Here is a 23,961-nt window from a genome sequence, read left to right on the forward strand (position 1 = left end):
CTGTTTGTCTCTCAAAAATTTAACAAATAATTATAACTTGAACCCAATCATGTGAAACATCAGATAGACTCAAATTGAGGGACATTTGACAAAGCAACCAAAATTCTGCAGAAGTGTGAAGCTCAGAAAGACAGGGAGGACTGAGGAACTGACGCAGATTGCAAGTGGATAAATAAGTACTGAAGTGCGACATGTGGGTGGACGTTTGGTATAGCACCTAGGACGTCACTCGGGACCCCCGCATCCCGTGTTGGACTATCTGGGTTTGAGTGAAGGAGTGAAGGCCCCATTTTCAGTTCCGGCTTCCTGTTAACGTACACCTGGGAGGCAGCAGTGATGACTCACTAGCTAGGTTCCTGCCACCGCTGTGGGAACCTGGATGGAGTTCATAGCTCCTGGCTTTGGTCTGTCCCAGCCCTGACTGTTGTAGATATTTGGAGGGGGTGAACCAGAGAATGGCAGATGTGGGTTTCTGGGTCCCTGCCTTTCAGAAAAATACATACATGTACACACAAATGCATGCATGCAGCGTGAAACCCTAGGCGTGCCTCGAAACGTGGGATCAGGAGACATGGTCGAAGTGCTGCTGAGCACCAGTGCAGTCCCGCCTTGAGCGGATGGTGTTTTCCCGTGTTAATTTCTGGTCTGATCATTGTCTAATTGTTATGTAAGATGTTAACACTGGGAGAGGGATATATGGAAATTCTCTGTACTATTTTTTGCAACTTTTCTCCAAGTCTAAAATTAGTTCAAAGCAGTTTAATTTAAAAAGAAAAAAAAAACTGCAGTCAATACTAGGGCTTTATCAGAATCCTTGATTTTCTCCCTCTCCAGGTACCTGGGTTTAGGTATTTGCTATGGGGAGGGGGGCCACTTCTGGCTCCAGGTAGAGAGCAGGTAACCCTACGTACGGTACTCTGCGCCAGCCGGTACTGGGCCCGTGGGACGTTTGTGGAACTGAACTGAGCAAGAGCTGCCCAGAGAAAGCATGTGCATATGCAGAGGGGTCACTCCAACACAGGTGTTGGTCCCCAGCGCGGCCCCACAGGGTGGCATCGCCTGCTTGTCTGTGTCGTCCTTTGTGAAGCTGCTGCTGCGACATGTCTGCTCCAGAAGCGCCAGGGTGGGCTGACAGCAGGAATGTGGACCTGGCCAGGGTGGGCCAACCTCCCGCTAAGGCTTCCATGGGACTCCACCTCCCATCCCGCCTACCCTGACCCTTCTTTGTGCACGTTTTGCTGGCTGTGGTAGGCATGAGGACTTGGAGAGCTTCAGCCCTCAAGGTGTAGGAATTGCTTTCCTTTCTTAAACTTTCCTCCTCCGTGCCGCCTTGCTGCGCGAAGGGCTTGAGTGCTTGTGTCTCCCGACCTCCACCAGCTGGAGACGGCTTAGCCTTCCGCTTCCAGTGTCCTCACGTTCCCGTCTCCTTCCCACTTCCTTCAGTAAGACAGACCTTCAGTCAGCTCACTCTGTCTCCTGGACGCATATTCGGACACTGACCGGATTGCCACTGCCAGCCTACCAAGGCAGCCTTTCCCTCTTGTGTGTGGGGAGCACTTGGAACCCTTGCAGAGTGAGGCAAGAGACTTAGCAGATTGCTAGGAGTTGAGCCTCAGAGTGGCTGTCCCAGCTCTAGAGTGGGGCCTTGGTGTGAGGAGAGTAGGGATTCCTGGTCTGGGCATTTAAACACCCACGTGCCCATAGGCCTGTGAACAACACAGGTATAATATGATGACCAAGGTACCTGTGGTCCTGCCTGGAAGGGGTGCTGTGAGAGGAGAGTGTGCACCACACTGCCCCATGTCCTGGGCCCCCGGCACTGGGGGCAGGCACAAGGAGCCCTCGTCCTCCATTTCAGACCCGCCCTTCAACTCCTGCACAACTCTTAGTCCAGAGAACCCCACGTTGGTTTCTGATTTGAGTCGAGGTGGTTTTGAGACCTGGTGGTGATGTGTAGTTGGAGAGGGCCTGATTCGGTTCAGAGGCTGCCATGTGTCGGTCCTTGGGCCCTGCCTCCCTGCGTCCTGAGTCTCTGGGCATTCACAGATGAGCCAGCACCGTGCCATCATCAGAGCCCGGCATGGGGAGTGTGCACAGGCGCTATGCGGCTCACACTCCAGACGCTAGCCGGCGGCAGTAACCAGACCCCGTACTCCTGCTCAGCCTGCTTTGGAGGAACGTTGGCAAGACTGCCAAACAATTAGATGATTTTAAGAAACCAAAATTCCTCTGGGGTTCAGGGCTATGTTTAGAACCAGAAGTTTCCTCTCTTGCTAGATTCCAGGCCAGAACCCTAAATTATAGGGCAAGTGAGGCTGTAGTGTATCTGATCTGCAAATATGGATAATAAATATGGTACCAGGTTTCTTTTTGAGCTTTTTTTTTTTTTTAAAGATTCTTTGTTTTTATGTATTTATTTGAAAGGCAGAGTTACAGGGAGAGGAAGAGAGGCAAAGAGACAATCTACCTGCTGGTTCCCTCCCCAGATGGCTACAGCAGCCAGAGCTTGTCCAGGTGAAAGCGGGAGCGTCTCCGGTGGCAGGGGCCCAAACACTCGGGCCATCCTCCACCACTTTCCCAGGCGCACGTGAGCAGGGACCTGGGCTGGAAGTGGAACAGCCAGGACTCGAACTGGTGCTCACGTGGGATGCTGGTGTCATGGGTGGTAGCTTAAACTGCTGCACCTTTTTTGAGCTTTGATTTGCAAAAATGGCCCTGCCTTTTCCAACTTGAGAAGTTGGATGTGAGGCGGAGCCCAGGTGAGCTCTGTGCTGTTGTGTGCTTCCCTTTGCTGGGCCGGGTTTTGCAGAATGGATGCCTGGTAGTGTTTCATGACGGCAGGGTGTCAAAACCAAGGGCCTGAGATCAGGACCAGGAAGCTTCTGTTTCCTCACTTAGCAGATGGCTGTGCGGTGATCAGTTGAAAAACTTTAGTCCTAGGTTGTTTTCCTTCTTCCAGTTTTGCCCTCAGCCCTGCTTTGGAAATGTGGTGATGTGCTTTGGTGTGTTTAGGTGGACAGTGGCCAGACAGGCTGCCTACCTCGGTCTGTATAAGAAAGTCACCCAGGGAGACAGCCAAGCTCTTGGTCCCAGTTCACCTGCTTCTTCCCTCCCTGGCCTAACTCAAGTCATAGAGCAGTTCTTGGACCCTTTTGTCCATTTTTAGTTTGAGGAGCAGGCCAGGTCCAGTGTTAGAGATGAAAAGGAGAAATTTCCACCTTGAGCAGGTGTTAATAATTGTCCACTCTACCTGCCAGAGGGGATTCTGTCCGGTCAGCTCACAGTGTCTTATGGTCAAGTTCCGGCTGCTGCTGGCTGCTGGCCGGCCATGTGCAGACCTTGCTCCCAGCTCGGGCTGTGGATGGACCCTGAGCCCCTGAGGCCTGGGAAACTGTGGCTCTGTCAGATTCCACGGGGCAGATTGAAGCTTTGAGGATTGAGCTGCACTGAAACATGACCGTCTGGCCTTCTGCATTTGGAAGCTGACTCCCAGACCAGTGGTGGACCTCAGGGACCTGACCTGCAGTCTTCAGCCTTGGGTTTGGCTTGTTGATCGCACCCCGTGGAGAGGTGGTCATTTTCACCTTGTGCGCAGAGTATCAGTGCTGGATAGGTCGTGCTCCTGCGAGTGTTGCAGTTGCATGTTTTTTTGGCCAACCTTTACAATTTACAGATAATAGTATTTATTATTTTTAAAAGCAAACTATTCTATAACTTGAATTTTTAAAAAATGTATTTGAGAGACAGAGAGAGAGAAAGCGTGTGAGCATGAGAGAACAAGCAGTCCCATCTTCTGCTTTACTCCCCAAACTCCTCTGACACCTGTGGTTGGACCAAAGCTGAAGCTGGGAGCTGGGGACTCACTCCAGGTTTCCTGTGGGTGACAGGGACATAACCACTCGAGCCATCACTGCCACCTTCCAGGATCTACAGTAGCAGGAAACTGGAGTCAAGAGTAAGGTGGGTACCAAACCCAGACACTGCTAGGGGACATGGGATCTTAACCCAGTGTCTTAGCCACTTGGCCAAATGCCTGTCCCAGTTCTGTACATTTTGACACACAGATACAGTCATGTAACCATCATCAAGGTAAGGAAGATTTCCATCATTCCAGAAACTTCTCTATGCTGCTTTGTAGTCAGTCCACTTGTTTCACCTCTAGTCCCAGCAACCACTAATTTGCTTTCTGTCACTATTGGTGGTTTGTAGTGTTTGAAATTTGGTATAAATGGAATTATATAGGCATGTAGTCTTTTTTTTTTTTTTTTTTTTTTTTTTTTTTTTTTTTTTTTTGACAGGCAGAGTGGACAGAGAGACAGAGAGAAAGGTCTTCCTTTGCCGTTGGTTCACCCTCCAATGGCCGCCGTGGCTGGCGCGCTGCGCTGATCCAATGGCAGGAGCCAGGTGCTTCTCCTGGTCTCCCATGGGGTGCAGGGCCCAAGCACTTGGGTCATCCTCCACTGCACTCCCTGGCCACAGCAGAGAGCTGGCCTGGAAGAGGGGCAACCGGGACAGAATCCGGCGCCCTGACCGGGACTAGAACCCAGTGTGCTGGCGCCGAAGGCGGAGGATTAGCCTAGTGAGCCGCGGCGCCAGCCAGGCATGTAGTCTTTTCAGTCTGGTTTCTTTCACTCAGCCCAATTATTTTGTGATTGGCCTGTGTTGTTAACATATCCATGTTTCACTCTTCTTTTCTGCTGTGTGAATGGAGGTACCACAGCTTGTTTATTGGTAAACATTTGGGTTATTTTGGGATTTTGTCCATTACAAATAAAACTGCTGTGCATTTTCAAATACATGTTTTTCTATGGGCATTTGCTTTTTATTTTCTTGGTAAATATCGAGGAGTGAAGAAGTAGCTGGGGCCTTTGTAGGGAGGTATTTAACCTTTTAACTGTCCAACTGTTTGTTTTTTTTTTTTTTTAAGATTCTTTTTTTTTTTTTTTTTTTTAATTTATTTTTTTGACAGGCAGAGTGGATAGTGAGAGAGACAGACAGAGAGAAAGGTCTTCCTTTTGCCGTTGGTTCACCCTCCAACGGCTGCCACGGCTGGCGCGCTGCCACCGGCGCACCGCGCTGATCTGAAGCCAGGAGCCTGGTCTCCCATGGGGTGCAGGGCCCAAGCACTTGGGCCATCCTCCACTGCACTCCCTGGCCACAGCAGAGAGCTGGCCTGGAAGAGGGGCAACCGGGACAGAATCCGGTGCCCCGACCGGGACTAGAACCTGGTGTGCCGGCGCCGCAAGGCGGAGGATTAGCCTATTAAGCCGTGGCGCGCCGGCCATGCCCAACTGTTTTCAAAAGTGGTCAACCCATCTTGCATTTGCCACAAAAGTGGATGAGAGTTCAGCTTTCTCCACCTCTTTGCCAACACATGGTGTGTGTTTTTTTAACTTTAGACCTTTCTAATAGGCATATAGTGCTATCCCACTATGGTTTTTAACTTGCATTTCCCTAATTACTCATAATGTAGAGTATCTGTTTATGTGCTTATTTGCCATCTTTATATTTTCTTTGATAATTGTTCAAATTTTTGCCTGGGCATTTTTTTTAAAAAAGATTTATTTTATTTATTTGAAAGACAGAGTCACAGAGAGAGGTAGAGACAGAGAAGCAGAGAGGTCTTCCATCTGCTGGTTCACTCCCCAGATGGCCACAACTGCCGGAGCTGCAACGATCCAAAGCCAGGAGGAGCCTCCTCCAGGTCTCCCATGTGGGTGCAGGGGCCCAAGGACTTGGACCATCTTCTGCTATCCCAGGCTATAGCCGAGAGCCGGATCAGAAGAGGAGCAGCTGGGACTAGAACCAGTGCCCACATGGGATGCTGGTGCCCCAGGCCAGCACTGCAACCCACTGCGCCACGGTGCTGGCCTTGCCTTGGGTATTTTCTATTTAGATAAGGTTTTGGTCATTATTGAGTTTCTGAAGTTTGTGGGTTTTTTTTTTTTTTTTTTTTTTTTTGGATATTCTAGATACAAGTCCTTTACCAGATATGTAATTTGAAAATATTTGCTTCTAGTCTGTGGTTTGTCTTTTCATTTTCTTTCTTTTTTTTTTTAAATGTATTATTTGAAAGACAGAAAGAAAGATACACTTCCCTGATTCACTGATTCACTTTCCAAATGCCTACAACAGCCAAGGGTGGGCCAGTCTGAAGCCAGGAAACAGGAACTCCATCTGTGTCTCCCATGTGAATGGCAGGGACCCAGGTACTTGAGGCTTCTTCCACTGCTTTCCTAGGTGCACTAGCAGGAAACTGGATCAGAAGCAGAGGAGCTAGGACTTGAACTGGTGCCCATGGAATGCCAGCACTGCAAGCAGAGGCTTGACCTGCTGTGCCATAATGTCCACCCCTCTCTTTTAATTTCTCTCTTTCTCTCTTTTTTTTTTTTTAAGATTGATTTATTTATTTGAAAGAGTTGCAGAGAGAGCAAGAGGGTGAGAGAATGATAGCTCTCCCATCTGCTGGTTCACTCCCCAAGTGGCTGCAACAGCCAGGGCTGGGCCAGTCCAGAGCCAGGACCCAGGAGTTTCTTCCAGGTCTCCCACGTGGGTGCAGAGGTCCAAGCACTTGGGCCATCCTCAGCAGCTTTCCCACGTCATTATCACGGAGCTAGATGGGAAGTAGAGCAGCTGGGACTCCAACCAGTGCCCATATGGAATCCTGGTATTGCAGGTGGTAGTTTAACCTACATTTTCTAAACAGTGTGTCTTTCATAAAGCAAAAATTGTAAATTTTGATGTTCATTTTATCAGTTTTTTTCTTCTATGAATAATGCTTTGAGTGTTGTATCTAAGGAATCTTTGCCTATTCCAAAGTTACAAAGATTTTTGCTCGAAGGCCCTACTGAACCTAGATTTCAGACTTCGGGCCTCTACATCTGTGAGAGAATTGATTTCTGTGTTTTTTTTTTTTTTAAGGCACCAAGGGTGACAGTTTGTTAGAATAGCCCCAGAAAACTAATAACAGACGTTCCCAGTGGTTTTTGGTATGTGCACTATGGGAAAGGTAATGGCCAAGAATTATTTTAATAAAATGAAAGGTACCAAACTATAGATCTAAGACAGAAAAATGACAAATATGCTGGAGGAAAAAGAAAAATAAAAACCCTAGATGAATTCAAACTTCTGAAAGCCATATATTAAGAGAAAATGTTGAAGATAGCCAGAGGAAAAAGACACATTATTTACAGTGGTTTAAAAGTAAGAATTATAGGGCCGGCGCCGCAGCTCACTAGGCTAATCCTCTGCCTTGCGGCGCCAGCACACCGGGTTCTAGTCCTGGTCGGGGCGCTGGATTCTGTCCTGGTTGCCCCTCTTCCAGGCCAGCTCTCTGCTGTGGCCCGGGAGTGCAGTGGAGGATGGCCCAAGTACTTGGGCCCTGCACCCCATGGGAGACCAGGGTAAGTACCTGGCTCCTGCCATCGGATCAGCGCAGTGCGCCGGTCGCAGCACACCGGCCATTGGAGGGTGAACCAACGGCAAAGGAAGACCTTTTTCTCTGTCTCTCTCTCTCACTGTCCCACTCTGCCTGTCAAAAAATTAAAAAAAAAAAAAAAAAGAAAGTAAGAATTATAGAAGAATTCTCATTCACTTGAAAGTCCAAGTTATATGGGGGGGGGGGGGTCTTCTATCTGCTGGTTTGCTCCCCAGTTGGCCCCAACAGCTGGAGCTGAAGCCAGGAGGCAGGAGCTTCTTCCAGGTCTCCCACGTGGGTGCTGGGGTCCAAGGACTTGGGCCATCTTCTACTGCTTTCCCAGGCCATAGCAGAGAGCTGGATCGGAAATGGAGCAGGCAGGACTCAAACCAGCACCCACATGGGATGCCAGCACTACAGGCAGCAGCTTTACCCGCTATGCCACGGTGCCGGCCCCTGGAGTAACATCTTTAAAGTATTGAAAGATGGGGCTGGTGTTGTAGCATAGCAGGTAAAGCTGCTGCCTGTGATGCCAGCATCCCATATGGGCACCAGTTTGAGTCCTGCCTCCTGCACTTTCCATCCAGCTCCCTGCTAATGTGCCTAGGAAAGCAGCAGAAGATGGCCCAAGTCCTTGAGCCAGCCCCTGCCACTTGCCACCCATGTGGGAGACTGGAAGAAGCTCCTGGCTCCTGGCTTCAGACCCACCCAGCTTTGGCTGTTATAGCCATCTGGGAAGTGAACCAACAGATGGATGATCTCTCTGTCTCTTCCTGTTTCTCTCTCTGCAACTAACTTTCCCTTTCTTTTTATTTTTTTATTTCATTTATTTGAAAGAATTACAGAGAGAAGGAGAGGCAGAGAGAGAGAAAGAGAGGTCTGCCATCCTCTGGTTCACTCCCCAAATAACTGCAATGGCCGGAGCTGCACTGATCCAAAGCCAGGAGCCAGGAGCCTCCTCCAGGTCTCCCACACGGGTGCAGGGGCCCAAGGACTTGGGCCATCCTCTACTGCTTTCCCAGGCCATAGCAGAGAGCTGGATCGGAAGCGGAGTAGCCGGGGCTCGAACCGGTGCCCATATGGGATGCCAGCGCTGCAGGCCGCAGCTTTAACCTCCTGCACCATAGCGCCAACCCCTAACTTTACCTTTCAAATAAATAAATAAATATTTAAAAAAAAAAAAAAAGAAAGGAAAAATATCTGCCAATCCAAAATTCTGTACTCAGCAAAGGGGAAGGAAAGACTTTTTTTTTTTTTTTTAAAGACAGAAGCTGGAAAATTCATTACCAGCAAACTTACTTTGTAAGAAATGTCTCCTCTCTCTTCTGGGATTCCATTCCACATGTGCCAGTTTGATGCTGTCTCCTAGCTTGTAGCTGCTCTGTTCTGTGTTTCAGCTCCTTTAAGGGCACTGATAAGTTGTCCTCAGCTGGGCTGTGCCTGTCAAAGCCATTCTTTATCTCCGTTACCGAGTTTCTAATTTCTGGTGTTTCCATTTGACTTTGTGGAAATTCCCTATCGGTTCATGTGTGTTATTCAGTAGAATTGTCAACATACAGATCTACTGTTTTAAATTCTGGGCCTCATAGTGCCGACACACAGGCAGGCCATCTAAACCTGATTCTACTTACTGCTTTGTCTCTTGACTGTGTTTTTGTTTTTAATTTCCTTGCCTTCTGTGTGTCTTTTGATCTTCTGAGTGAAAGCCGACATGCGGTTTAGGACAGTAGAGTGGTGTTCCTGGGTGCTGGCTGTTGGAGAGTGAGTGCTTCTCGGCGTTCTCGCCCCGCTCTCTGCTTCCAGCTTCCCTGTGCGGCTTCCCTCGTGCTCTGTTCCATGCCGTTAGGTATTTGTCAGCTTTGTTGTGCGCGGAGCAGAGAGAGGGGGTCCTCTGTCATCCTGATCCCCTTGCAGCCTTGGGCAGGCCCTGTGTCCCTGGGTGTCAGAAGTGGGGCCTTCTCAGTAGTGCTGCCCCATCTCAGCCATGAGACCTCAGAGATCTTGGCTCAAGATGGTTCTTGCTTCTCCCCCGAGGACACAGTTGGTTTTTATTTTTATTTTTGACAGGCAGAGTGGACAGTGAGAGAGACAGAGAGAAAGGTCTTCCTTTACCGTTGGTTCACCCTCCAGTGGCCGCTGTGGCCGGCACACCGCGCTGATCCAAAGCCGAGAGCCAGGCGCTTCTCCTCGTCTCCCATGGGGTGCAGGGCCCAAGCACTTGGGCCATCCTCCACTGCACTCCCTGGCCACAGCAGAGAGCTGGCCTGGAGGAGGGGTAACCGGGACAGAATCCAGTGCCCTGACCGGGACTAGAACCTGGTGTGCCAGCACCGAAGGTGGAGGATTAGCCTATTGAGCTGCGGTGCCGGCCTCCTAGTACCCTTGTGATTTGAGCTTCAGGTGAGAAAGGTCCTGGCCAGGCTCCCTGCCTTTTCCTTGTCCACTCTTGTCCTGTAGGCCTGCACCTTGTGCGTGGATTTCTCCCATCAACCGTACTGCCTCATCTTTCTCACGAGTGCCCCGTGGCGGGCTGTGGGCACGCAAGCTCCCCGGTGTCTGTGGCCTCCAAGGATCCTGCACTCTTCCCCCAGCCCACACTGTCTCCCGGTTTGGTAAAATTCAACAACTTCATCTTCCTGCTCTCGTGTACGGCACCCTCTGTGCCTCTTCTTCCTGTGCTTTGCCCCAAGTGGGCCATGGGCAGTGCTCATTTCCTCTTTTCCTTGGAAGCGCCTGTCTTCCCTTAGATTCCAGGCTGATTGGTTGCCTGTGACCCCTGCTCGCTCATGTATGAAAAGGCCTTATTCTTTTAGTCTTTCTTGTTTGGTTGAAGTGAACACTTCCCTAGCTTTCTCTGCCCTAGTCAGAGGCTTGTTCTCTATTACACTTGCATCTTGATGAAAGGGTGAGACTGGAGTCAGCCCAGAGATGAGGGAAGAAGGCAACCCAGTGGGCTGGTTTCTTGTCCCCTGAAAGACCTACAAGCCATTCTTTTTTTTTTTTTTTTTTTTTTTTTTATTTTTGACAGGCAGAGTGGACAGTGAGAGAGAGAGACAGAGAGAAAGGTCTTCCTTTGCCGTTGGTTCACCCTCCAATGGCCGCTGCTGCAGCCGGCGCACCGTGCTGATCCGATGGCAGGAGCCAGGATCCAGGTGCTTTTCCTGGTCTCCCATGGGGTGCAGGGCCCAAGCACCTGGGCCATCCTCCACTGCACTCCCTGGCCATAGCAGAGAGCTGGCCTGGAAGAGGGGCAACCGGGACAGAATCCGGCGCCCCGACCGGGACTAGAACCCGGTGTGCCGGCGCCGCAAGGTGGAGGATTAGCCTATTGAGCCATGGCGCCGGCTCTTTTTTTTTTTTTTTTTAAGATTTATTTATTTATTTAAAAATCAGAGTTACACAGACAGAGAAGGAGAGGCAGAGAGAGAGAGGTCTTCCATCCGCTGGTTCACTCCATAACTGGCCACAACAGCCAGAGCTGCACTGCTTTCCCAGGCCACAGCAGTGAGCTGGATCAGAAGTGGAGCAGCTGGAACCCGAACCGGCGCCCATATGGGATGACTGCACCACAGGTGGCGGCTTTATGCATTACGCCACAGCGTCGGCCCCTACAAGCCATTCTGTTTTGTTCTTTAATAATGGTTTATGGGCTGGCTCCCCATGTGTCTGGGTGGCTGGGCATTGACCTCAGATGTTTTGGCCGCTCCTGTGCCAAGTGCTGAGGTCCCGGTGGCATGTGATAGGCAGGCAGCAAAGCAAACAGAACCTGAGGCAGGTAACATGGTGACCTGCTGTTGTGAGAGCCAGCATCCCACAGCAGGGCGGTGTGGAGGAGACACTTGTAGGCCTCAAGTGAGATTTCCACAAAACTAAAGAGATTCGTCCTTGAGGTTCATCCTTGTTTTTGTTGTGGGGTTAAGATGTTTCTGTTTGGAGCAAGCGAGAAGTCGTTGGCTTGGTGTGGATCCGCGTGGGGGTGCTGGAGGCATGTACCTGTGTGCCCCCACAGAGCTCCTAGGACCCTGGGTGCTTGGGCATACAAACCACTGCTGTGACTTTCCCTGTGAAAATTGTCGGGTGGTTTTGCCACCGTCATCCCTCAAGGCCCTAGCACAGTGTCTTCCCACTCCTGGCGTCGTTTTCTAATCTACTTTCTTGTTTGTTTGCCAAGTCTCTGGGAGATGCCACTGCTCTGGAAGGCTGGGCACAGGGGAGCAGCAGCAGCGCCGTGGGGAGCGGGGCCACTGGCCCTTTGCCAGGGTGCAGACTTTGGGAGGTTTCATCGCACAGGAATTCACCGTGGTGGGCTTGGCCCTTTGAGGGGCCGCCGAGTGTTCAGGAGGCCTCCTCTGTATTCAGCTCTGTGCCAGGCAGACATTCCATGGCAGGCATGGCAGGGGAGTGATGTGAAAAGCATTAGACCCAGGAGCTCTAGAACGAGTTAGTGCACCTCTCTGAGCCCAGGTGTGCCCCTCTGAGAGATGAGGCTGGTGTGCCAGGTAAGAGGGCCATTGTCGTAGGTCTGAGTGAGATGTCATGGATGAGGACACCAAGGCGCAGGTGAGCAGGCTACTGGCAAGTTCACTGTTGCCGTGTCTTCTGCTGAGAGCAGGCAAGGAGGCGGAGAAATGCCCGAGGCAGTCCTGCGAGCAGAAGCTAGGCCCCCTCAGACAGTGCTTTCCTGTGCAAGCCCGGTTCCGTTGTGATAAAATGAAAAGAGCACATGAAAGCTTGGGGGGATGGGAGAGCGTGGTAGTTCCTGCATCTCCCTTCTAAAGGCCACCCACGCCCAGGGCTCTGTGTCCTCTGTCCTTGGCGCTCCTGGAGCTGGCTCGGCTCTGGCTCATAAGGAGCGTGTCTGTTGCGGCAGCCAGCATGCTCACCACACGCCCACGCACTGCCCTCTCTGTCCCAAGAAGCACAGCTCAGCACTGTCAATTTCTGGGCTGTTCTACAGAAACACTCAGAATTTCCATTCCTTCCATCTTGGGCAGCTGGCAGCACCAGTTTGGCCCACTCTGCGAGGATGCCCCTGTTGAGCCAGAAGGGACGCCTGGCCCACCCCCTCCCTCCAGTGGCCTTTCCTGGAGGAGCTGTGGGGACCTGTTGTCCAGGGGAAGAGTGTCCCTCGCTGGAAGTGGGATCCCCTGGAAGCTGTGAGCGAGTGTTTCGCAGAAAGGCCTGCTGATAACCTCAGATAAGCACTTCTCACAGCCCAGCCTTTGGAGGGCTGGCCCTGTGAGCATTCCCATTTTACAGATGAGGAAGCAGGGGTCCAGAGAAGCTTGGCCTCTTGCCCACTGCCTCTGAGCCAGTCAGTGGTGGAGCCTGGACTTTAGTTAAGGCCTATGTGAGTCACGATCTTTTCAGCTGCACCCTGCTGTGTCTCCTGACAGAGCTTCCTGGCTCTGGGACTCACTGTGGTGGGCTGAAGGCTGTCCCAGCAAGGCTGATGGGCCACTGGAATGCGTCCTTCTGGGTGGGCACTGCAATCTGAACGGCAGCAATTCCTGGCGAACTAGAAGAGCCCAGCCCTCCTGACTAAGGTCTTGCAGAACGGCCGCAGCGCCCAGCAGGCATACTGCTGATGGGCACGTGGACATAGTGCCGCTCCTGTCTCAGGAACATCCCTCTGGCTGGGTCTCACATTCAAGCTCTTTAGCCAACCAGGCCAGCATGTTTCCAAGTTCAAATCCATGTGCCCTTGACAGTTTGTGATCCGTGACATTAGAACACTTTCCTGATAAATGAAAACATGAAGGTGGGGTCCTCATGCCCTCATGGTCCTCTGCTGCTTGGGATTATTCCTTTCAAAGACTCTGTGCCCATCTAGGGCAAAGCATCTTCCCAGGACTGGGCTGCAGTAGCTTGGTCTAAGGGCGGGCAGGCTCAGCAGAGGTGCAGGCCAGGCTGCAGGCAGCTCAGTATTATCAAAGCCAGGGGCTGGATGGGTACATGGGCATCCTATGTGAGCCCCAGTCATAGCCAGTGTACTCCAGTGGCCATGGCACTAGGAGTGGGAGGCTGCTGGGTGGAGTAGCCTTGGCTTTCTGAAAAGTGAGAAATTGGTGAGCTTTGACCCCCGCTCAATGGCCTGGTTTTGTGGAGCATAGAGTGCTGAGGGCAGGCAGAGAGCAGGTGCCCTCAGCCGTGCCTTAGAGGTGCGGTATCCAGGGGAACCAGGAAGAGACAGGGAGTTCCTGATTAGGAGTAGGGGGTTGCAAGGGAGGGGAAGGACAGGATGTTTAGCACAGTTTAGCACAGGGAGAAGGGCAGATGAGGGCATCTTCAGCAGTGTTCCATGAGCTGGGCACAGGGTGCAGAGGCAGGAGAGGAGCTACAGCAGGAGGCAGGTCCATAGGCTCTCTGGGTTTGGGCCTTGGAGTTTCTCCCGAAGGCAGCAGAGAGCCCTGGAGGATTGGTGACGCTGGGGGGTGAGGTGGTAACAGCAGCAATGCCCATCAGTAAGGCAGTGGTCAGAAGCCCTGAGCCCAAAGTGCGGCAGCATCCATGGATCTCTGAGGCTCTGGGGCTGGCCGCGAGCGTGAGCCGCCACTGAGCATGGTGTTCCCACAGCACCTAGAGCTGCAGGTGAAGCCTTCGTGTGCCAAATGGGTGCTGACTTTTCTGAGTTTGGGGCTGAAGGCAGAAACACCAAGCCTGTCACATTCCTGGACCCGTGTCTGAAGCAGCCCAGTGGATTCTGACTGGGACAGAATTTGGCTGGGTCCGTCACACAGAAACCTTTGTTTTTGCAGGAGATCTGGGTCACGGCAGGGTCGGAATATTCCCCCACCAGTTCCGGGCTCCAGCTGCTGGGCCCTGAAAGGGGGCTAGGGAAGCTTTGGGGATGGGGATTGGAGTTCAGCTGACGTAAGGGCCGAGCAGGGCCTGGGTGTCTCTGGACTCACAGAGATGCCTGCCGGAGGGTGCGAGCTATGTGAATCAGGATACACCCGGCCTCCTGGAGGGCCTCTGAGAGCAAGCTGAGGGCATTCGTGGGCCCAGCTGCCGAGCCCCTCCGACTGGCCAGACTCGTAGCCTCCTCTCAGAAGGGTGGGCTTGTGACCTGGATGTGGGAACACTGCCAGCATCGCTGCTCTTTCTGCCTCTTGTTTGAGTTTCTTGGTTTTCCGTTTTATCTTCTGGAGAGGCTGTTCCTTTCTCGGTGTTTCCTCAAGCGCAGTCTAGGCTAAGGAACTCTTCTCTGTGTCTTCAGCCAGAAGGGGATTTCCCCCTCCCATCAGCCAGAGGCAGGAGCCTGGAGTCGGTGCAGAGCCAGCCCCCGGAGCCCCTCAGCGTGCCACAGACGCTGACCAGTACCTTGGAGCACATCGTGAGCCAGCTGGACGTCCTTACCCAGGTAGGCCGCCGTGTGAGCTCACCCAATTGCCTGCACTGGTCTGGCATTCGGAGCATTCAAAGTTGGCTAGCATAAGCTGGGTTCATTTTTTTAAAAGATTTATTTTATTTATTTGAGAGGCAGAGTTATAGACAGAGAGAGGGAGAGACAGAGAAAGGTCTTCCACCCACTGGTTCACTCCCCAGATGGCCACAATGGCTGGACCTGAGCCAATATTGAAGCTGGGGGCCAGGAGCTTCTTCCAGGTCTCCTACATGGGTGCAGGGGACCAAGCACTTGGACCACCTTCTGCTGCTTTCCCAGGCCATTAGCAGGGAGCTGGATCAAAAGTAGAGCAGGGGCCAACACTGTGGTGCAGCGGGTTAAAGCCCTGGCCTGCAGCACCAGCATCCCATGGGGCGCCGGTTCAAGTCCCAGCTATTCCACTTCTGATCCAGCTCTGTGCTATGGCCTGGGAAAGCAGTACAAAATGGCCCAAGTCCTTGGGCCCTTGTACCCTTGTGGGAGACCCAGAGGAAGCTCTTGGCTCCTGGCTTCAGATCAGCTCAGCTCTGCCCATTGCAGTCATTTGGGGAGTAAACCAACAGATGGAAGACCTCTAACTCTCTCTCTCTCTCTGGTTCTACTTCTCTCTGTAACTCTGCCTTTCAAATAAATAAGATAAATCTTAAAAACAAAACAAAACAGAAGAAGAAGTGGAGCAGCTGGGACTCAAACCAGTGTCCGTATGGGATGCTGGTGCTACAGGCAGAGGCTTAACTTACTACACCACGGTGCTGTCCCCAGGAGCTGGGTTCTTAAAAATGTAATATAATGGACCTGTTCTCCAGCCCAAATAAATGAAATAATCAGACCTGCCTCAGAACCCTGGCTTTCAGAGCCCTGGCTGGAATGGGCTACTTGACTTAAATCACCCAATGCCCATCTTTCCTTAATATGCCCACCCGCAGCTGGCCTGGGCCACAGCTTTGAAAGAAACTGTGTGTTGGTGCGTTCATGCGACTCTGCCAGGTGGCCCCTCCAGGGACATGGCAGGAACTGCAAGCAGCAAGTTGAGACTTGGAGAGCCCAGCCTCTGGGTTTGAGTTGGGGACCTCTCCTTACCCTCTGCATGACCTTGGATGAAACCCCTCGTGTGCTCCTCTGTCCTGTGCAGGTGGTCATGGACTCTGCCTCCCAGGTTCGTGGTGAGGATTTAGGAGTGTGTGACTCTAGATGCTAGCTGTGGCCCTGACCGCCGTCATCAGCGAGATGGATGTGGGCCCCGTGCTCCAGGGCAGATGTGGGCAGCTGGCTTCTCAGTCTTGTAGCGCAGAGGCTGCAGTAAGAGCCTTGGGAGAGGTGGCAGCTGGCATGGGGTCTGCCGCACACGGTGCCCCAGCATCCACGGTGTGCCATAGTCACCCAGCTGGGGCTGCAGCCCTGAAGGAAGCTCACGTGTAGGGAATAGCTGGTGTCAGAGACTGGGAGGTTGCAGAACACTCAGGCGCAGCTCCCGGACATTTCTGGAAGCCAGCTAACCCCTGAGAAGGAGCATATGCTCAGAGAGATGTGAGCAACATGCAAAGACTTCAAAAATACCCCACTTCAAACCTGCCACAAACTGCCTAATGTTCTCCACAGCCTCATCAAGTGAGATGAGGGGAGGTGGAATTAATTAGAACTTTATAGGATAAAATTGGAAATCAAGTCTGAGAAGATGGCTAAAAATAGCTTCATTGGCTCCCGAGAAGTATAGCATAAAACATTTCCTGTCGCCACGTCTAGGGGGTGCGCATGGAGGGCTGATGTGTTAGCAGTTCCGAGCAGGATAGTAACCTCACAGACACACACAGAACACAGGATGAGGGAGGGCTCACCCATGGCCTGTGGCCACATGTCTGCGTGTTGCAGTGCCCTTGTCCCACCTCGCACCATTCAGCCCCTGTGCAAGTCCACACAGCTGTCTATCCCTGACCGGGGTCACCTGCCTTGCATAGCTGACTGTGTCTGTGTGTTCTCGATGGGCTCAGTGGGTCCTGAGGAGACTTGGATTCTGTGGGTGAAACCTCAGTTGAGGCCTGTTTTGCAGTGGTGTATTTGTGTTCATCTGGCCTTGCTCTCTTTGGTCTTGGTCTTCAGTAGTTTTCCGGGCCCTGCTTCCTCTCTTGGACTGGGGGCACTCGCTGTGTTCCAGCCACAGCCCACTGGAAGGTTGAAATCAGGCCCCACTCTGATGGTCCACACTGATCCAGCCCTGTTGAGGCCTACAGCTAGGCAACCCCCGCCATCCTTCCAAGTGACCTGTGCAGCTGGGCTCCCTCCTCGATCTGTGGATATTGGCTGTGGGCACCCCTTCTCTCACCCCTCCACCTGAGTGTGCTCTCAGCCACTCCAACACCGACTTCTACTTCAGAGCCACAGAGCCATCCATCTGAATCCTGCTGTTCTCTGTGCCGCCCTGCCCCAGCCCTTCCCTCCAGCGGAGGAAATCCACTTCTAGTGGCTGCTAAGAGGGAAACTGCCCCCCGGGTCCTTCAGGCCTCCGTCCTGCAGGCACTGTGGCGGGCAGTGGCCAGGGATGTTTACCGAATGAGTCACGGAGCCGTCAGTCCCCGGGTGATGTGAGTGGCGTACCCCGTTAGAGGCTGCCTGGCTTCCTGCTCAGCAGGGCTGGGTGTGGCCCTCGCAGCACCAGCAGAACCACTGGGGACCCAATCTCAGTCCCCTCCAAGGCAGTCCTTCAGCAGCACCTCTGTGCAACGCAAAGGCCGGCGGCCAAGAGGCTTAGTGGCCCATGGGGAAGTGTGGCTCAGAGCATAGCCTAGCTCTGGGCAAGTCCTTGACCCGCTCTCAGCCTCACTTTCCAAATCTGGACCCCAGCTGAGAAGGAGCCTCTTCATAAGCCTCCTGGGAGCATTCAGTGTGTCCGGCCACGTGAGGCTCGTGGAACAGAGCCCAGCAGCGCACTGTGCTGCGCCTGCCGCTGCCACTGTCGTGATCCAAGGCCGGTGCTGGGGAGACGGGGGGCCGCTCTGGGGGGGCTTCATGAGGGCGCCATTCCCCACTGCCTCGTTGAGCTAGACCCTCGTCCAGGAGAGCCACTCCTTGGCCCTCAGAGCAGAGGGGAGGTTCCTCCCATGCAGACACATCCCCTAAGCCCTTCTTGGTCCAGGGAGGGGTGTGTGTGGGAGTGATGGGGGTCCTGCATGAGACCCAGTTCCACCCTTGGGAAGTCCCCAAGACTGAATCTGCCACTGTCAGAGCAGGCCTCCAAGGAGTAGTGGGTCAGGTGGGAGCCCACGGTGCCAGGTCACGGAGGCTGCAGGTGCTCTGGCATCGGGGAACAGAAGCAGTAGCCTCGACTTTGGGCTTCATCAGTGGGACACTGAGCAGAGTCGAGTCGGGGCCTGATCCACGTGCAGGATGGGGGTGGAGTGGAGGCAGGGACACAGGCTGGGACTTGGGCAAGAGCAGCGTTGTCATGGCCCTGCCCCCAGGAAGCAGCTTCTGCAGCTGCCCTGCCTTGTGGTCAGTGTAGAGCCAGTTTTCCCTGTAGAAAGAGGGAAGGGGTGATGGGGAAGCGGTGCCGTGGCTGGCCCTTGCTGAGCCTCCTGGCGTCCTGAGCAAGCATGCAGGTAGGTGGCTTTTGCTAGTCCTTCCAGGGCAAGAAGAAATCAAAGCATTGTTGGAGATTGTAGCATACAAAACCCAATCCTAGAACTCCCGAGTTAGGGCGTATACTAAATGCCTTAAAAAAAGACACACATAGAAATACCTTTTTAATAAAATGTGTACTTATTTTTAAAGACTGTTATATAGGCAAAAGAGGTTTTGGGGTAGTCTTGCAGGGTATGTGGCCCTTTGCCCTGCTTCTGCGTGTCACTGCCCTCCTGAGCAGGTGCAGTCTACAACGTCCTGGCCTCTTTGGTCTCCTGCATTGTTGTGTTAGCTGGGAAGACCTCGGTGCAGGGATTCCATCCTCCTGATGCACATCTGAGGCCTGCATCTCTCCAAGCACTTTCTTTTGCAGCCCTCGCTTGACCCTCCCACCTGGTGCCTGGCACCAAGCCTCATGCCAGGTATAGAATCTTAATAATGACTTAATGCCATTAAGGCCCCATCTGCACCTTGTACCAGCGCTGGGCTCCACCCAGCCCGAGGCTTCTCCTGTAAACCAGGTGTCCCTGCTCTCAGCCATGGTAAGTCAGCTTCCCAGCTTTCCTTGCCAGATAGATGGCTTTGGTGGAGTTAGGGGTGGCTTCATCAGGAAGTCCTTCTGCAAACCAAACTTGACCTTCCAGAAAAGGCTCAGTGATGACAGAACCTAGCAGGCTGGGCCCCTGAGGTCAGCAGCCAGAGAGCATACACCTCCTTGCCCTGGCCTTGCCCTGTCGTGTGGGAGAGACCCCCATAAGCATGTGTGGTTGCTTGAAGCTTCCCAGGCGCCTCTGCTCAACTCCTCAGGCAGCTCCCAGTTGAGGCCACATTCTGAGCAGCCAGGGTTGTTCAACTTCACCCATCTCCACCAGCTGTGGGAGCAGTGGTTCCCCTTGGGTTTCAGGGATGCTCTGCTTACCCAGGCAGCTGCCTGCCCATCAGCCTGGGTGCACCTGCCCTCCTGGATTGGAGGGCCAGCTCCACTAATTGTCACATGCCTGACTTCGGGCAGGTGACGTGGCTCCCAGAGCCCGAGAGCCTGCCTTGTGGCTGCAGAGCACCTCTGTGAATCTCTGGTTAACCAGGTGTGCTAGCCTAGGGCCTGTGGTGTGGCGATACACAGTGGTGAGTCCACGTGTTCTCCAGGGGGCAGTGAGGGCAGGTATGGGAGTGGCAGGAATCTGGGTGCCCCAGGCCTCTCTGACCGCTGCATTCGCGTCCCTGGGATGCTCTTGAGCAGCCATTGGCCCTCCAGTGGCTAGCAGGGCAGGAGGGGAGGGGGGAGAGAAAGAAGACCCAGGAAGTGCTGGGGGCACGAGAGTGCACCGCGGCGGGCGGGTGGTGCTGGGGCATCAGAGGCCAAGCGTGGAACTCTTCATAGACGTGTGCTTCTGGCAACATGTTAACTTTGAATCAAGTTAACATAGTTTGCGGGGGAAATCTATTTCCTAACAATGCAATTCACAGTTTTCTTTGGAGGTCTTTTTGGTCCTCAAAATGCCTTGGGCATTCTCAGGAGCTTGAGGTCAGGAGTGTGTGTGCTGTGCTTCCCTCAAGGTGCCGGGCCTCTGCTGTGAGCCTGCCTTGAGCCCAGCCCTCTCTCTGCCTCTTCTGCAGAGAACAAGTGCCTGTCCCGTGGCTGCCTGGGGGCCGCTCACCTGCTGGGCCCACCAGGACTTCTCTTCTGAGAGCTGGCTCAACGAGGCCTGGGGGTCCAGAGAAACCCACATCAGTACAAGTCCCAGGTGCTTTGAGCCAGCTTTTCTTCTTCCTGCCTTTCTCTGGAGGAGAGGGTCTAGGTGCTGCCCTTCTGTGTCTCCTAGGGTGGGCAGCAGAGCTCAGTATTGCGAGCAGGGCCATAACCTCTCTCGGGCCATATCTCCAGGCCCGCCAGCAGGAATAGGCTGTCGGTGGATATCCAGGCAGAGGCTCTTTCCCCTCGTGTTCTTGTGGGGGTGCTGCTGAGTGATGCGGGGTCCCTTTCATAGATGGTGGAGAACTAGGCAGCCAGCTGAGGCCGTTCCCAGCAACAGCACTGCTGTAGGAGTGCCCCACCTCTCGGCTCCCTCACCTCCCTCATGGACTCCGTATGACACCGGTTCGCGTGGTGTCTGCAGGCTGCAGAGAGTGGAGCTCTAGATGGTGACCCCTGAGCGGGGAGGCTGCTGGGAGGGGCCTGGCACAGACCCAGCCAGCAGTGTACTGGTTTTTCCTCAGAAGCCCACAGCAAAGTTATTTTTGACTCCAGTTTCACATCTTGGTGCTTTTTAAAAATACCGAGCCTTGAAATTCCTGCTCCAACTGTTTTTTATGGCGCCCAGGGCTTCAGGCTGGCCACAGCAATGCTGTGATGTCATGTGCAGGGTCCTGTGACTCACAGAGGCTGCTGGGCCCTGGGGTTTGGAGATGCATGCAGTGGGGAAGCAGGTGGGAAGCAGCCCACCCGGCCCTGCTGGCCTGGGCCCCTTTGGGGTTGAGTTGATTCAAAGTCCAGGTCACTGAGCCCTGCTGCCCTGCTGCCCTAACGGAACAACTGATGAGTTTGCCTCTTTGCTTTGGGGCAGCAGAGAGGAACAGCCCATTTGCTTTGAGGACCCAGCCTCCTCCCTCACCCCGCGGTCCTGGAAGTTCCCTGTTGGATGGGCTGCTCAGGTGGGGCATCTAGTTCCACACTGGTGGGGGAGGTGGGAATGCTGGGGCCTGACGGGGGGCCCTGTGCCCTGTCCTGGGCAGGCCCACTGTTGCTTTCTGCCCTTCGTCCTTGATGGGAAGGTAGAGAGTAAAAGTCTCCCCTGCATGTACAGGGCTTTTGCTGCTGCTCTCCCAGCAGGGTCCCACAGGTGCTTGCTGTTTGCTTCTACACAGCTGAGCCCTCTTTCGCATCAGCACATTTAGCCACCTCGTGTACTTGGTCCAGATAAGTTAACCACCCTTCTCTGCGTACTATAAAGGGCTAAAGTCAAGTAGAAGACAAGTCCCACCACTTGGGGTTGGGAGACAAGTGATTTGTTTTCTTGGGGAACAAGGATTCAAGCTCCTGTCTGGTCTGTGCCAAGGACACACTGAGACCCTGACTCCAGCCAGTTGTAGGGCAACTGGGGAGGAACATCAGTGTAGGCCCCGGCTCCGCTTCGGCTCCACTGTTCTTGGCATCTTACTCACCGGCTCTTCTGGCTGTGCAAACCCAGAGGGGTCGGGAGAGGCTGCACTTTCCCCAAGTACCAAGTCAGGGCCAGTGCTGGCCTCCCTCGTGGTGTGCAGCCTGCTAGCAGCGCTCAGAAACAGGGCAGGCTCATGTTTGTCATTGCGTGGGGGGCCGGGTGGCAGCTCCCACGGGGGTCTGGCAGGAAACTCTTGTTTTCCATCTTCAGTGCCGTCTGCGGTTGTGATGAAAAGCACCCCTCCCCCAGCGAAGCTGCACATTGAAGGCCCTTGCCTGCCAGATGGGCTGGGCAGTGGCTGTGGTTACCTCTGGAGCCTGGGAATGTTCACGGTCAGTCACATGAGATTCCTTCTGTGACTCTGAGCAGGCCTGGAGGCGGGGGGAGGGTGGTGAGGATGAGGCCCACGCAGGGCCGTCTCATTCAGCCTGACTCTGGGCTTGCTCTGCGAGGAGGGGAGGAGGGGACTGCAGGTGATTTGCTCTTGCTCCTCTGGGGATCCAAGGAAGGGTCAAGCAAGAGGACAAGAAGAGGGCCAGCAAGTGTGACGACAGGCTGCCCGCCACAGGCCTGCACGGCTGTGCTCAACTAGGCCTCAGCCGACTGGCACCTGGCAGTCTCCCCAGTGAAGTGCCTGCAACAGGGCCAGGGGACGCTTCCCTTCTCTTGCTCTGCAGTGAACCGCGGGCCTGGCTTGTACCATGCAAACACACCCTCATCATACCCCAGTAGCCACAGCTCTGGAGAGGAGACAAAGCAGAAAGAAACCATGAACTTGGAGCCCTGCCATTGGAGAAGCAATTCTGACACCCTTGGGAGCCCCCCAAAATTGGCAAAGTGTCAGGCCACCTCCAGCACCACCTCTGCAGCAGCCCCCAGTGGGGCCTGTGAGACCCCGTCACTGGTGATCTGTACCTTTCAATTGAAAGGTTGCCAGGCCTCCAGCAAGCTACCGAGCAGTCTCCCTGTCTCGGCCTAATCATGTTTTGTCTGGTCTTAGTCAAGAGACTACTCCATGGGGACTGTTGGGCGAGTCAGCCTTTGAAGGAATGGAAGGCAGAGGGGGCCTAGGTCCATACCCCAAGCTCGCCCTATTTGGACTTGTCATGGGGGCTGCCGATCAGGCTCTTGGTTTCACCCAAGGCCTGCACATGCCTGGCGAGGAATGTGCTAGACGCAGGCTGGTGTCAGCAAGACTGTGCCTGAGGTGCTCTCTGGTGTGAACAGCATCCTTTGGGTCCCAGAAGCACCCAGTTTTATGAATGGTGATGGCTGGGCCACCTTTTCTAGCTTCTCCTTTGGGGATGGCAGTGATACGGGAAAAGCTGTGTTTATTTGAAAGGAGCTGCTGTAGAGCCATGAGGAAGGTAAATTCTCCAAGATTCCTTAATCCGGCAGCTAATCCACGGATAGAAAGCAGTGCTTCCCCTACTTCCCAAAGAGAGCTAAGCCTCTGGAGAGGTGGGGGTGGGGATGCGAAAGCGCCAGAGAAATCCTATATCCCTGAGCTAATGCAAACCAGAAATGCAAACGGGGGGCTGAGGGAGGCAAAGCTTGTTTTGTGTTGTTTCCTTAGGCAGGCTGTGGCTGGAGGGTGTGGATAGGCAGACAATGGCTGAGCCCCATAGGTGGGAGGAATTTCTGTAGACACTGGCTTCTGTGGATCAGCTGGGTGACTTCCTGGTTGGACTTCAGCACAGAGGGGACCTCCATTCCTGCCCCCGAGTTCCAGGCCTCAATGCTTTGGCATTGGCAGATCACGCCTGAGGTGGGAAGGGGAGGAACCAGCTGCTTCCTTGCCTCTCGCCCCTGTCCACCCCCACTTCCTGCTGAAGTCAGGAGGCTTCCTTCCGCCAAGGGCAGCTTAGGAAAGATGGGGGAAGGAGGTTGGCCCCTCCTGCCTGCCCCTGCACACCCCTCACACCTGCTACAGCCAAGGCCCAAGCTCAGGGGAGTGTTCCTCACTGGCCAGGCCAGCTCATCCCCAGAGCACAGCTGTCCTTTGGCCTCCAACGCTCAGAGTGGGTCATCTGTCCACCCAGCACTCAGTGTGCGTCTCCTGTGTGTCAGGCATTGTCCAAGGGCAGCAGTTATCAATAAAACAAGACAAAACGCCCACCCTGGTGGTGCTGCCAGCAGGCTACCTGAGGGCTGGCACTTGCTCTCTCTGGCCTGAAGGCCCCTGTGCCCAGACTGTTGGGCACTGGGCAGTGGCTAGGACCTAAAGGCAGAGGTGTGGGTAGGGGGAAGGACTGGAGTTGGACCAGCAATCTCCCTGCCCAAGGTGCTGGGCTGGCCCCTCCAGCCCCCAATCACCCCAGCACGTAGCCAGGGGTACCATCAGCAAGGCATGACCTTCCATGTATGCACATGGTATGTGT

The 23,961-nt window shown here is 53.7% G+C and overlaps 1 protein-coding gene across 7 annotated transcripts in view; it reads left to right on the forward strand.

Moving 5' to 3' along the window:
- POC1A (POC1 centriolar protein A) overlaps positions 1–23,961 on the forward strand; it is a 76,122-nt gene that overhangs the window by 42,903 nt on the left and 9,258 nt on the right. For 4 of the 7 annotated variants that reach the window (XM_051852358.2, XM_051852359.2, XM_070050754.1 and 1 more), the window contains exon 10: positions 14,637–14,780. The exons of 1 other annotated variant lie outside the window; for it this stretch is intronic. In XM_051852358.2, coding sequence (XP_051708318.2) covers positions 14,637–14,780 — 144 coding nt within the window. The remainder of the gene's footprint in view (positions 1–14,636; positions 14,781–23,961) is intronic. 2 more of the 7 variants (XM_070050755.1, XM_051852363.2) reach the window with 1 other exon arrangement.

The sequence above is a fragment of the Oryctolagus cuniculus genome, chromosome 10 (genome assembly GCF_964237555.1).
Source record: "Oryctolagus cuniculus chromosome 10, mOryCun1.1, whole genome shotgun sequence".
Taxonomy (NCBI): Eukaryota; Metazoa; Chordata; class Mammalia; order Lagomorpha; family Leporidae; genus Oryctolagus; species Oryctolagus cuniculus.